General features: G+C 48.3%; 1 protein-coding gene across 2 annotated transcripts; it reads left to right on the top strand.

The window, feature by feature from the left end:
• The first annotated feature begins 7,062 nt into the window (after positions 1–7,062).
• On the top strand, positions 7,063–13,256 carry LOC102127482 (sialic acid-binding Ig-like lectin 13). Of its 2 annotated transcripts, none has more exons than XR_012427915.1 (8): positions 7,063–7,135; positions 7,200–7,580; positions 7,767–8,070; positions 8,272–8,319; positions 10,923–11,177; positions 11,507–11,600; positions 11,943–12,023; positions 12,828–13,256. XR_012427915.1 is itself a non-coding variant. In XM_005590114.5 (8 exons), exons 1-7 carry the CDS (start codon positions 7,102–7,104, stop codon positions 11,998–12,000), a joined length of 1,149 nt encoding a protein of 382 aa, XP_005590171.4. In that variant the 5' UTR covers positions 7,063–7,101; the 3' UTR covers positions 12,001–12,023; positions 12,828–13,256. The 2 variants fall into 2 exon arrangements, 1 of the variants encoding a protein (XP_005590171.4); XM_005590114.5 differs by having other exon boundaries at positions 7,767–8,045.
• Positions 13,257–13,896: the final 640 nt, after the last annotated feature.

Below are 13,896 nucleotides of genomic sequence, written 5' to 3'. Positions count from 1 at the left end.
GGCTCATGCTTATAATCCCAGCACTTTGGGAGGCCAAGGCAGGCGGATCACGAGGTCAAGAGATCAAGACCATCCTGGCCAACATGGTGAAACCCTGTCTCTACTAAAAATACAAAAATTAGCTGGGCATGGTGGTGTATGCCTGTAGTTCCAGCGACTCAGGAGGCTGACGCAGGAGAATCGCTTGAACCAAGGAGGCAGAGGTTGAAGTGAGCTGAGATCATGCCACTGCACTCCAGCCTGGTGACAGAGTGAGACTCCATCTCAAAAAAAAAAAAAGAGAGAAAAGAAAAATAAAAGAAAAAAGAAAGCCATGCACAGTGGCTCACATCCGTAATCCCAGCACTTTGGGAGGTCAAGGTGGATGGATCATTTGAGCCCAGGAGTTGGAGACCAGCCTGGGCAACATGGCGAAACACCATCTCTAAAAAATAGGAAAGAGAGAAAACCTGTCCTGATAAATTATGGTGGCATCTCTACATGCAAACCTTTCTCCATAGAAGGCACATTCTCATCCGCTTAATGCTGCTCATCCTCCTAAAGGAATTGAATGAAGCTGGGTGCGATGGCTCACACCTGTAATTCCAGCACTTTGGGAGGCCAAGATGGGAGGATTACTTGAGGCCAGGAGTTCGAGACCAGCCTGGCCAACATAGCAATACTCCATCTCTACCAAAAATTCAAAAAACTAGTGGGACGTGGTGACACATGACTGTAATCCCAGCTAGTTGGGAGGCTCAGGTACAAGAATCTCTTGAACCAAGGAGGTTGAGGCTGCAGTGAGTCAAGATCATGCCACTGCACTCCTGCCTGGGTGACGGAGAGAGAGACTGTCTTGAAAAAAAGATTGAATGAGCTTTTTGCCCAGTGAGGAAAGATTTCTTGTTTGTAAATTCATGTACTCTTCCTTGTTCATCAAAAGTTATTTTCTATACACTTGACATTCTCATTGATTACTAAGAGAAATTCCTTGTACATATCAAGCTTGATTAGCTTGCACTCTATGCCCGCACATCCCTATGTGTCTCACCATGGCGTGATTCCCTGGCCACCTTACCTTTTGAGCTTAAATCTTCCTTGGAGAAATCAGAATAACCTCAAATGAGAGCATAGTTTTCCACTAATTCCATGTGCAGCCTCATATATTTTCTCTGTTTCAACTTCAAAGTGTTATTTATTTTAGTTCCCAAAGGATGTGTTTCTTCATATTTTCATTTAGAAACAAGGAATAGAATCTAATTGTTGGACAAAAGGCAGAGATGGAAATTCTTAGAAAAAATCATACCTTTCTATGTCAATATGCCCAATGCACCCTCAGAATCATTCTTATCATGGACATCAAGTGTGGGAATAGGTCAATGGGGGTTTGAACCTTGAACTTCTGAGGGTTTGAACCCAGAAGTTCAAACTCCAGTCAACCTATTCGCTCATAAAAACGTGGAGGAAAGAGCTGGATGTGGCTCCTCGTGGCTGTCAGGAAGATGCCGTTGGAGCTTACAGGATGGAGGTGGTGCTCTCCCTGTCAGCTGCAGGAACGACATGAGCCATGAGCTGGGGAGACCTCACATTGCATGAACATTGCTAGCCAGAGAATGAAGATGGCTCAGGTATCTGCAGCCCACCACACAGAGAGCAAAAAGCAGCACCCAAAGGGTTACATTGGACATCAGTAATGTGCTAATCTTGACCTTGAGTTACAGGATGTTCCCAGATTCCCCACTTCCTGGGCCAAAAATTAAGCAAACATGTTTTTTGTTTTTGTTTTGAGATGGAATCTCGCTCTGTCGCCCAGGCTGGAGTGCAGTGGCACGATCTCGGCTGACTGCAAGCTCTGCCTTCCAGGTTCACGCCATTCTCCTGCCTCAGCCTCCCGAGTAGCTGGGACTACAGGTGCCTGCCACCACATTGGCTAATTTTTTTTTTTTTTTTTTTTTTTTGTATTTTTAGTAGAGACGGGGTTTCACTGTGTTAGCCAGGATGGTCTTAGTCTCCTGACCTCGTGATCTGCCTGCCTCAGCCTCCCAAAGTGCTGGGATTACAGGCGTGAGCCATCACACCCGGCCGCAAACATGTTTTTTTAATAAAACCCTTCTTTTCCAGATTAAGTTATTGGTTTTCATTTCTGTTCCTTTTAATTTAAAAAAATGAGATTATTGAAAAAATGAGCAGAAGCTTTGCTCTAAGAAATTTCTGTATATATATTTTTTTCTGCATGATTATTTGTTGATCTAAACTCATGGTGTGGGAGATGACAGGGTTTCAGTAAAATGCCTGTTACAAACTGAATGTTTATGTTCCCCCAAAATTCATATGTTGAAGTCCTAACCTCGAATGTGATGTATTTGGAGATGGGGCTTTTGGGAGGTAATTAGGTTACATGGGGTCATGAGGGTGGGGACCCACTATGAGATTAGTGTCTGATATGGTTTGGCTGTGTCCTCACCCAAATCTCATCATGAATTCCCACATGTTGTGGGAGGGATCTAGTGGGTGGTAATTAAATCATGGGGGCAGGTCTTTCCTGTGCTGTTCTTGCGATAGTGAATAATTCTCACAAGATCCGATGGTTTTAAAAAGGGGAGTTTCCCTGCACAAGCTTGTCTCTTGTCTGCTGCCGTATGAAACATGCCTTTCACCTTCCACCATGATTGTGAGGCTTCCCCAGCCACGTGGAACTGTAAATCCATTAAACCTCTTTCTTTGGTAAATTAGTATGTCTTTGGTCTGTGGTATGTCTTTATCAGCAGTGTGAAAACAGACTAATACAGTGTCCTTATAAGGAGAGACTCCACAGAACTTGCTGTCTCTTAACCATGTGAGGGTACAGTGAGAAGGCGGCATCTACAAGCCAGGACACAGAGCCTCACAAGAAAACAAATCATCTGAAAACTTCATCTTCTAACCTTGGACTTTTAACCTCCAGAATTGTAAGAAATAAATTTCCGTTATTTATAGGAGGCTTAATTTATAGTATTTTGCTATAGCAGCCCAGACAGGCTAAGACAATCCCCTAACCACATGTATTCCATGTGGCTACAGTGTTCTCTGTACAGTGGCCCAGCATGGTGGCTCATGCCTGTAATCCCAGCACTTTGGGAGGCTGAGGCTGGCAGATCACTCGAGGGCAGGAGTGTGAGACCAGCCTGGCCAACATGGTGAAACCCTGTCTCTACTAAAAATACAAAAGTTAGCTGGGTGTGGTGGTGGGTGCCTGTAATCCCAGTTATTCAAGAGGCTGAGGCGGGAGAATCACTTGAACACGGGAGGCAGAGGTTGCAGTGAGTTGAGATCGCACCACTGCACTCCAGCCTGGGCAACAGAGTGAGACTGTCTCAAAAAAAAAAAAATCTACAAAGACACTTTATTTGTAAGGTAATATTTAGAAGCTCAAGGAGCTGAGACTGGATTTCTTTGGGTGACCATTATTCAGCTTGCTGAGCTGTCCATGTGATCTCTTATGCGTTGGAACTCTTGTGCATTGCTGATGGGAAAGTGAAATTGTAAAGTTGTTCTAGAGAGTAGTAGTGGGGTTCCTCAAAAAAATTAAAAATAGAATGACCTTATGATCCAGCAATTCTACTTCTGGGTATATGGCCCGAAAGATCAAAAGCTGGAACTTGAGTAAAGTTTTATGCATCTATGTTCACAGAAGCATATTCACAATAGCTAAAAGGGAAAAGCAACCCCAGTATTCCTAAAAAGTGAATGAATAAGAAATGTGTGTTATATACATACAATTGAATATTACTCAGCCTTAAAATAGAAGCAGAAGCTGGACTGGGGCATGGTAGCTCACGCCTGTAATCCCAGCACTTTGGAAGGCCAAGGCAGGCATATCACTTGAAGTCAGGAGTTTGAGACCAGCCTGGCCAACATGATGAAACCCTGTCTCCACTAAAAATACAAAAATTAGCCAGGCATGACATGCGCCTGTAATCCCAGGTACTCGGGAGACTGAGGCAGGAGAATTGCTTGAACCTGAGAGGCAGAGGTTGCAGTGAGTCCGATTATGCCACTGCACTGCAGCCTGGGTGACAGAGCAAGACCCTGTCTCAAAAAAAAAAAAAAAAGTGGGGGGGGGGGGGGAGAACAAACAAACAAAAAAACCAAGAAGGCAAGTGTGGTGGCTCACGCCTATAATCCCAGCACTTTGGGAGACCAAGGTAGGCAGATCACCTGAGGTCAGGAGTTCGACACCAGTCTAGCCAACATGGTGAAACCTCATCTCTACTTAAAAAAAAAACAAAAAAAGAAAAATACAAGCCGGGCATGGTGGCTCACTCCTATAATCCCAGCACTTTGGGAGGCTGAGGCGGGTGGATCACCTGAGGTCAGGAGTTCGAGACCAGCCTGACCAATATGGTGAAACCCTATCTCTACTAAAAATACAAAATTAGCCGAGTGTGCTGGCACATACCTGTAATCCCAGCTACTCTGGAGGCTGAGGCAGGAGGATTGCTTGAACCTGGGAGGTGGAGGTTGCAGTGAGCTGAGATGACACCACTGGACTCCAGCCTAGGCAACAAAGAGAGAAACTCTGCCTAAAAAAAAAAAAAAAAAAAAAAAAATTAGCCAGACCTGGTGGCAGGCGCCTGTAATCCCAGCTACTCAGGAGGCTGAGGCAGGAAAATTGCTTGAACCTGGGAGGCGGAGGTTGCAGTGAGCTGAGATCACGCCATTGCACTCCAACCTGGGTAATAAGAGTGAAACTCCGTCTCAAACAACAACAACAAAAGGAGAAGCTAGCACATGATGCAGCATGGATGAACCTTAAATGCATTGTGCTAAGTCAGTCACAGCACGACAAACGCTGTATGATTCTACTTATATGAGGTGTGTAGAGTAGGCAAATTCACAGACACAGAAAGTAGAACCATGCTTGCCAGGGGCTGTGATCAGGAAGGAATAGGGCATTTTCACCTCTTTGATGCAGTTTCAGTTTGGGAAGATGAAGACACTTCTGGAGATCGATCATGGTGATTCATAACAATGTGAGTGTACTTGGTGCCACTTCTCTAAACACTGAAAAATAGTTAAAACGGTAATTTTTTTCTTCTGTATGTTTTACAGCAATGAAGAGAAAATCTAATAAAGATTTAATCAGCCACCTCACCAAAAACGAAAAGCAGATGGCAAACAAGCCCATGAAAATATCCTCAATATAATTTGTCTTAAGGTAATTACAGAATAGAAGAAGAATGAGGTAGAATTACATACCTAAGAAAAATGACTGAAAAGTACAACAAAGGTAAAAAGAAATGTTAAAATATGTGGATAATACCAAATGCTAGCAAGGATGTGAAGTGATCAGAGCTCGTCTACTGCTGGTAGGAATACAAAATGGTATATACACTTTGGAGAATAGTTTGTCAATTTCACATAATTTTTTTTTTTTTTTTTTTTTGAGACGGAGTCTGGCTCTGTCGCCCGGGCTGGAGTGCAGTGGCCAGATCTCAGCTCACTGCAAGCTCCGCCCCCCGGGTTTGCGCCATTCTCCTGCCTCAGCCTTCTGAGTAGCTGGGACTACAGGCGCCCGCCGCCTCGCCCGGCTAGTTTTTTGTATTTTTTAGTAGAGACGGGGTTTCACCGTGTTCGCCAGGATGGTCTCGATCTCCTGACCTAGTGATCCGCCCGTCTCGGCCTCCCAAAGTGCTGGGATTACAGGCTTGAGCCACCGCGCCGGGCCCCAATTTCACATAAATTTAAACTTACACGTGACCAAGTGTAAGTTTGGCCAACCACTTGACTCCTAGGTATTTACTCAAGGGAATTAAAAACTTACGTTCACACACAGAAACTTGAATGGAGTATTTATAGCAACATTATTTTAGAGTCACCGGAACCTGAAAACAATGGCAGTGCTCCTCAAATGGTAAATATATGCAAATGATGACAATGGAGAACCAGTCAACAATTACACTAAAATGATGGATTTATACTCAGCCCCATAGATGAGCCCCAAAGGCATTACACCAAAGCCAGATTTTAGAGGAGACATTTTGTATGATTCCATTTATATGACATTCTGTAGAAAGGCCAAAAACAGGGATGGAGAATAGATCCGTGTTTTCTCAGGGACTAAGTGCAGAGGGAGGATTGACTTCCTAGGGTCAGCAGAGGGAGGGAATGTTCGGGTAATGCCACTTTTTGGTGTCTTCACAGCGGTTGTGTATATAACTATATACATCTGTCAACCCACATAAAATGGCATATGATAAAGAATGAATTCAATCATATCTAACTTTAAATAAATTTAAATTTTTTAAACATAAGATGCCACTGCACTGTCACTAGAACTGTTCCAATATAAAGCATAAGCTAGGCACAGTGGCTAACGCCTATAATCCCAACACTTTGGGAGGCCAAAGAGGAAGAATCACTTGAGGTCAGGAGTTCAAGACCAGCCTGGGCAACATGGTGAGACCTCATCTCTACAAAAAATACAAAAATTAGCCGGGCATGGCAGTGAGCCTATGGTCCCAACTACTCGGGAGGCTGAGGTGGGAGGATTGCTTGAGCCAAGGAGGTGGAGGTTGCAATGAGCCGAGACGGTGCCACAGCACTCCAGCCTGGGCGACAGAGTGAGACCCTGCCTCAAAAAACATTTTTTATTTAAGTGTGTAGATATACATAAAGCATGGCAATACCAAGCATTGATGAGGATGTGGAGCTACTGGAATTCTGGCACATGGCTGGGAGGAATGGTCAAAGTCCATGCCATTTTGGACAGCAGTTTGTCAATTCCTGCCCAAGTTAAACACACAGGTAGCTTTTAGCCCAACAATTTCTTTTTTTAGATCTTCACGAGTGTCCCATGGCTCGGATGTCCCTCTGGGTCCTGATCCAGGCTCTGGTAAGAATCAGTTTCTGCTCCATCTCCTCTCCTCTCTGGGCCGGTCGCTGGGTTCTCTGGGCCATGCGGTTTCCGTCCAATCTGTGTGGAGGAGAGGAGCTCTGACTTGTGGGTCTGAGGTTCCTCTTCTGTGCAGGGCTGAAGTCTCTCTTCCTCCTCAGCTTCCCGTTCGGCCCCACGGCCCTTCCCCTCCACTCCGTTCCCCTTCTGTCCTCACAGGGGGAGCGCAGGGAGCCTCCGCCTCAGAGATGCTGCTGCTGCTGCTGCCCCTGCTGTGGGCAGGTGAGTGGCCCCAGGGAGAGGGGCTGTCCGGGGATGAGCCAACCTGACCCTCGTGTCTCCACAGGGGCCCTGGCTCTGGAGGGCTTATTCCATCTGGAGGTGCCGGAGTCGGTGATGGTGCAGGAGGGTCTGTGCGTCCTCGTGCCCTGCACTTTCTTCAATCCGAGGTACCCCTTCAGCAGGAATGACCGTGATCATGGCTACTGGTTCCGGGAAGGAGACAATCCTTTACGGGATGCTCCAGTGGCCACAAACGATCCTGCTCGAGAAGTGCGGGAGGAGACCCGGGGTCGATTCCGCCTCCTGGGTAATCCCAGGGAGAAAAACTGCTCCCTGAGCATCACAGACGCCAGGAGGAGGGACAGCGGTTTGTACTTCTTTCGTATGGAGGAAGGATGGATGAAATATAATTACAAAAGTCCCCCGTTGTCTGTGCATGTGACAGGTAAGGCACGGGATCCAGGAGCAGCCACAGGGAGAGGTCATGGGGGCTGCAAGGCAGGGCTGGGCTGGGAAAGGGTAAAGGGCAAAGTGAGTCAGGCACAGGGGAAGACCTGAACCAGAGCCTGCGCTTCCCCGGGGCTGCACCTCAGAACCCCTTCCTGATCCTGCATCCCCATCTCCTCACCAGCCCTGACCCACAGGCCGCACATCCTCATCCCAGGGGCCCTGAAGTCCGGCCACCCCAGGAACCTGACCTGCTCTGTGCCCTGGGCCTGTGAGCAGGGGACACCCCCCATCTTCTCCTGGATTGGGACCTCTGTATCCCCGCTGAGCCCCACCACAGCCCTCTCCTCGGTGGCCACCCTCATCCCACAGCCCCAGGACCACGGCAGCAGACTCACCTGTCAGGTGACCTTGCCCGGGGCCGGTGTAACCACGACCAGGACCATCCAACTTAACGTATCCTGTGAGAGCTGGGCCAGGACATCCAGGTCCCTGATGGGGTGGGGTCGCTGATAGCAGGAGACGGGGGTCAGGGCTGGACACAGGTGCTGAGTCCCAGAATTTGGGCTTGGAGTGGGGGGTCAGGAGGACACTGGCTCTGCCTTCCCTCTTTATGCAACCTCTGGGGTGAGAGAGCCGGTGTCCCCAGCCCTCACAGTGATGCGAGTCGCTGTGTCTTTCTGTCCCAGACCCTCCTCAGAACTTGACCTTGACTGTCTTCCAAGGAGATGGCACAGGTAGGATGGTGCTCCCTCCCTGGGGCTGGGGAAGCAGGGCCTCCAGCTCAGGGCAGGGCCAGGCCCCTCCTCATCCTGGACTCACCCTGGTGACCTGAGACCCCCATGTGGGTGAACCCAGGGCCTCTCTGCATCCTCAGGCCCAGTGGCCACCTGAGCAACTGTCCCCTCCCCTCCCCCACTCCCTTCAGAATCCTGCACACACACACACACCTTGGCCCCACTGCAAGGGCAGAGTGACAGTCACGCAGCAGACCCAATCCCAAGGCCCCTGATGATCCACTCCCGGAATGCACATTCAGCCTCACCTTTTAATTTTCCCTGGTAGTTCTGACCTAATACTTCTGGATAGAGGATATTGTCACATGGGTAAAAATTCAAAATGCACAGCAGAGTCTGTACTTAGAAGCCCGTCCCCCTCACCAGAATTCACCAGGGTCTGTCCAGGCTGCTCTGAGCCTTGGTTTGTGCACCTGGAGGATCAGAGGCGGTTTGGTGTCCGTAGCGAGACGGTAGCGAGACGGTCCGCCCCCTCCTCCAGGGCTGTGTGTGATTCCACTGCACAGATGGACTCTGATTTTGTGGAATCTCCGAATTCATGATCATGACGCTAACTTAGCTGAGCACAGGAATGCTATAGTGATTTATCCTGTATCTCTTTTCACAAGTGTGTATGTGAACGTTAAGTGCAAAATAGCTGGGCCATTGTGTTTTTTGAATATTGAGAGATATGGCCATGTTGTTTTCCATCTAAAAAGGACAAACTCACCTTGCCAACAGGAAGGGGTGAATGCGTGAGTTTCCCCAGCCTCACCAACCCAGTGTGGGGTTAGATACTTAGACCTCTGCCGATACTGGGTGAAAATCTGCATCTCCGTGTGCACATTCATTAGAATGTTTCTCTTGCTGTGAATGGTCTGCATTTTTTTGTACATTAAGGCGCCGTTTTATTCTTTTGTTCTGTGAACTCCCGTTGATAGTTTTTTCTCAGCTTTCCAGAGTGATTTTACCTTTATTATTTATTCTTGAGTCTCTCTTTAGTTTGAGAAAGTACTGAATATTAGTAATATACATTACAAATACGTGTCCCAATATGGCCTGTGGCTTTGTCTTTCTTTCTCTTGTCCTCCAGGCCGTAATGCAGTGGCAGGATCTTGGCTCACTGCAACCCCACCTCCCGGGTTCAAGCAATGCCTCTGCCTCAGCCTCCCGAGTAGCTGGAATTACAGGCACGTGCCACCACACCTGGCAAAATTTTTTTTTTTTTTTGTATTTTTAATAGAGACGGTGTTTCACCATGTTGGTTGGCCAGGCTGGCCTCTAACTCCTGACCTCAGGTGATCCGCCCACCTCAGCCTCCCAAAGGGCTGGAATTAGGGGCATGAGCCAGCCCCATGTGGCTTTTTCTTAGCTGTCCATGATTTTCCCAATGTACAGGAACCTATTTATTCCTGTATTCACACTTCTTGATTTCTTTTATTGGTGCCAATTACCCCCACGCCGAATTTATTAAAACAAATCTCGGCCGGGTGCAATGGCTCACGCCTGTAACCAGAACAGTTTGGGAGGTCAAAGTGGATGGATTGTTGAGTCAGGAGCTCGAGACCAGCCTGACCAACATGGTGAAACCCCATCTACTAAAAATACAAAAATTAGCTGTGTGTGGTGGCGCATGCCTGTAATCCCAGCTACTTGGGAGGCTGAGGCAGGAGAACTGCTTGGACCCAGGAGGTGGAGGTTGCAGTAAGCCAAGATAGAGCCCTCCACTTTTCCTCCTGTGTCTTGTGTCTGAACTCCACCCTCCACCCCAGCCTATACACCCTGTCTCCCTCCAGCCCTGCAGGTCTATTTGCATTTTCTGGATGTGATCAGGTTTTGGTCATCTTTGCACCTTCTGTTCCTTCATAATGGAATGTCCTTCCAGCCCTCATTATCTAGCGACCCCTGCTTGTCCTCCATACCCTACTACTTCCTGTGTGAAGTAGGTATGCCTCCTCCAGGAAGCCTTCCTGGATCACATAATTTACATGGTCTCATATACATTGACATCCCCAAGGCTACTGGAGCCTGAGTCACCTCCAACATATGTCCTGTGGCCTCATGAGCACCTGTTCCTAAGTCCTGCTACCAACCAGACTCTGAATTTCTGGGAGTGAGAGCCTCTCAGAGGCACAGGGATAAGTCAGTAAACCAGTGTCAGGTGAGGACTCAGATAAAGAACAAGAAGGTTCAGGGAGAATCTGGAAGCTGAGGTGTCAGCGAGAGCATTGAAGAGGACATGGAATATGGGCCTAAAGTGACATCTTATTTGGTTGCCCTGTAAAGCCTGAGACCCTCCCTCTGTGATTTCTAGGGCACAAATCCAGCCAAAAAGGGCGCATCCGTGCAGAGATAAATCCAAACCATGCTATATACAGAAATTGGGGCCTGAGCCAGGCTCTAAGCCCAGGCTCACCCCGCTTTCTGGATCCATCTCACAGAGTCTGTTTCTATCAGTCTTTGCTTGTGAGTCTGAATCTGTTCCTCTGTTTGGTCTCCGTAGGTGTCCTTCTTCTTTCCCTCAACCTCTTTGTCACTCTGACCCTCTGTCTCTTTTTCTTCAGCATCCACAACCCTGAGAAATGGATCATCTCTTCAGGTCCTGGAAGGACAGTCTCTACACCTGCTCTGTGCTGTTGATAGCAATCCTCCTGCTGGGCTGAGCTGGACCCAGGATAACCTGATCCTGAGCCCCTCACAGCCCAACTCCGGGATGCTGGAGCTGCCTCAAATGCACCTCAGGAATGAAGGAGAATTCACCTGCCAAGCTCAGAACCCCCTGGGTTCCCAGCAGGTCTCCCTGAGGCTGTTTGTGCAGAGTGAGTGTCAAGGGGCTGCACACCAGATCCTCTCTCCCAATGATCTTTACTCCCAGGTCTCTGAACAAGTAGTCCACCGGGCTCACCAAGAGAATAGGACTGTGCTCAGCTCAGCCTCAGCCTCAGCTGTGAGGCCGGCAATGTCTTGAGGGCCAGAGCCTTCTGTTTGTTGCTGCTCAGTCTTGGTAGGGGATGAGGTTAGCCCCGGGCTGTTTTCTGACATGCAGGGATGCAGGTAGAACTGGTAGAACCTGTGTCCAATTATTAGGAGCGAAACAATAAGGAATTGTGGTTTAGCAGATGAATCTACCTCATGCACCTTTTTGCAGGGAAATCAGGGCCCATGGCAGAGGTGGTTCTGGTGGCCATCGGGGAGGCCGCTGTAAAGATCCTGCTTCTCGTCCTCTGTCTCATCGTCCTCAGGTGAGCACTGCCCCAGGGAGCAAAGGGAGGTGCAGGGAGGGCAGGGGACACAATGCGGAATTTGAGTCCCGTTGCTGGAGGGTCCTGAACCAGTCAAGAGAACCTGGACCAACAGAGGCTCCGTTGTGGTGAGAATTTCACCCAAGACAATGTTTTCTGTACCCAACTTTGCTGTGTGTCCCGGGTGAGAGGTTCCTTCTCTCATCGTGGAGGTCTTGGGGGCTGAACCTGCTCTCTCCACATCAGTCCCCTCCAGTGCCTTAGCAGAGCACAGGGAAGTGAGTCTGCTGCCCCCTGCACCCTGATTTGGCCACACTCACAGGTCCTTGTCTTTTCACTCAGAGTGAAGTCCCACCGGAGGAAGGCAGCAAAGGCAGCTACAGGTGTGGAGGCTGCATAGGTTGTCAAAGGTTAATCTCTCAGGTGAGTGTTGAGGGCATCTCACCCTCCAGCATCCCACTGGGCACCTCTCCCTTGATAGCCCCCATGATTGCTCTGCTCAGCATGGTACACCCATCTCCCTCCCCAAACGCTCTTCTCCTCCTGGGATCCCCATCCCACTGATGACACAGTGGTCCCGCCTCTTGTCACAGGTAAGTGACTATCTGAGGCCAGTGGCATGGGCCGCAAAAAGAATTTACCAGGACAGTTGTAGGTGTAGAACTGCAGATTTGTTAGAGAAAGTATGAAACTATGTTGCAACGGGGAGGCCGGCAAGAGGGGAGCTGACTGCAAAGAGACAAAGGCTTGCCCCAGCAGGGGGCCTGTGGTACTTGTGCTGGAGAGGGATGCATGGAGTACTGATAATGTCAAGGTTGCAGTGAGCTAACTCACATTGTTCTCTCAGCTGAGGTTCTGATGATAGCTGGGCACAGAAAAGTTGTGAGTTACTTGCGCAGGAGGGCCACCTATCCTGAACCACGAAGAAAGGCAGGCTTGTAGCTTACCTGCTTTCTCTCTTTACTTTCCTCTGCTCCCACCAGCCTGACTCCTTTACCTGATTAGGGTTTGACACTTCTAAACTCAGAACCAGAATGTGAGTCTCCACCTTGAGCTCCCTCCCTCCTCCAGGGCCCATAAATCATTAACTCTTGTTCCTCTTTCTCCTCAGCAGGGCTCATCTTGGAGCCCTTTTCTCCATCCTGACTCCAGTCATGCCTTGGGCCTCACCTCTTCCCTGGTCACTGAACCCTCCTCACCTTTTGCCTCCATCTCTCCCCAACACAGGCCTCCAGACTCTGCTTCCAGATGCCTCCTTGTTCAGTGCCTCTACCATCTGAAGGGCGGTGCTTCATCTCCACTGCTGGAGAATGAGGTAGAAACACCACAGCCTGGACTGAAGGCCTTGCATGGTCTGTCCCCTGCTGGACTTTGCTCCCAGGTGGTGTGCAAATGGCCAAGCAGCCCGTGAGAAGATGCTCAGTATTGTTAGTCATGAAACACCACAGCCTGGACTGAAGGCCTTGCATGGTCTGTCCCCTGCTGGACTTTGCTCCCAGGTGGTGTGCAAATGGCCAAGCAGCCCGTGAGAAGATGCTCAGTATTGTTACTCATGTCACGAATGCAAAACCAAACTGTAAAGGAGATGCTACTTCACACGCATTAGGAAGACGTTAAATAAACAAATAAAAATGAACAAACAAAAACAGAAATAAATCAATGTTTGGTATGATGATGTTGATAGATACAACTAAATAGTTAGTTGCTTATAATGAATAGTTTGGATCTCAGAGAGGTGAGAAGAGTCCTACTGTATTGTTGATAAATTCCTTTGTCTTTAGGCCTTTTGGATAAATACTAAATAGGTATTTGGTAGCATATGCAGAACCATCACGAAAGTAACAGCTGCAAGAACAGACAGTCACAAGGGTTTTGCATTGTGTTTTGAATACCCTGAGTAAGCTGCCACGGGTGACCTAATTTTTTGAATTGGTTTATAACTCTTTGTAAAGGTCTGAATAAAACCAAACATACACTTCTCTTAAAAAAAAAAAAAAAAAAATACTGGCCGGGTGCGGTGGCTCACACCTGTAATCCCAGCACTTTAGGAGGCTGAAGTGGGCAGATCACGAGGTCAAGAGATCGAGACCATCCTGGCCAACATGGTGAAACCCCGTCTCTACTAAAAATACGAAAATTAGCTGGGCGTGGTGGTGCACACCTGTAGTCCCAGCTATTTGGGAGGCTGAGGCAGGAGAGTCGCTTCAACCCAGGAGGCAAAGGTTGCAGTGAGCCGAGATCATGCCTCTGTACTCCAGCCAGGTGAGACAGTGAGACTCCATCTCAAAAGAAAAAG

Source organism: Macaca fascicularis, chromosome 19 (assembly GCF_037993035.2).
Source record: "Macaca fascicularis isolate 582-1 chromosome 19, T2T-MFA8v1.1".
Classification (NCBI taxonomy): domain Eukaryota; kingdom Metazoa; phylum Chordata; class Mammalia; order Primates; family Cercopithecidae; genus Macaca; species Macaca fascicularis.
The sequence above is the reverse complement of the archived record's forward strand: the minus strand, read 5'-3'. Positions and strand labels throughout refer to the sequence as shown.

Excerpts from the sequence above, each read along its gene's own strand:
- LOC102127482 (XM_005590114.5), top strand. The coding sequence starts at position 7,102 with ATGCTGCTGCTGCTGCTGCCCCTGCTGTGGGCAG. Across the intron at positions 8,320-10,922 it reads CTTCCAAGGAGATGGCACAG|CATCCACAACCCTGAGAAAT; the intron begins GTAGGATGGTGC and ends CTTTTTCTTCAG. Across the intron at positions 11,178-11,506 it reads CCTGAGGCTGTTTGTGCAGA|GGAAATCAGGGCCCATGGCA; the intron begins GTGAGTGTCAAG and ends ACCTTTTTGCAG.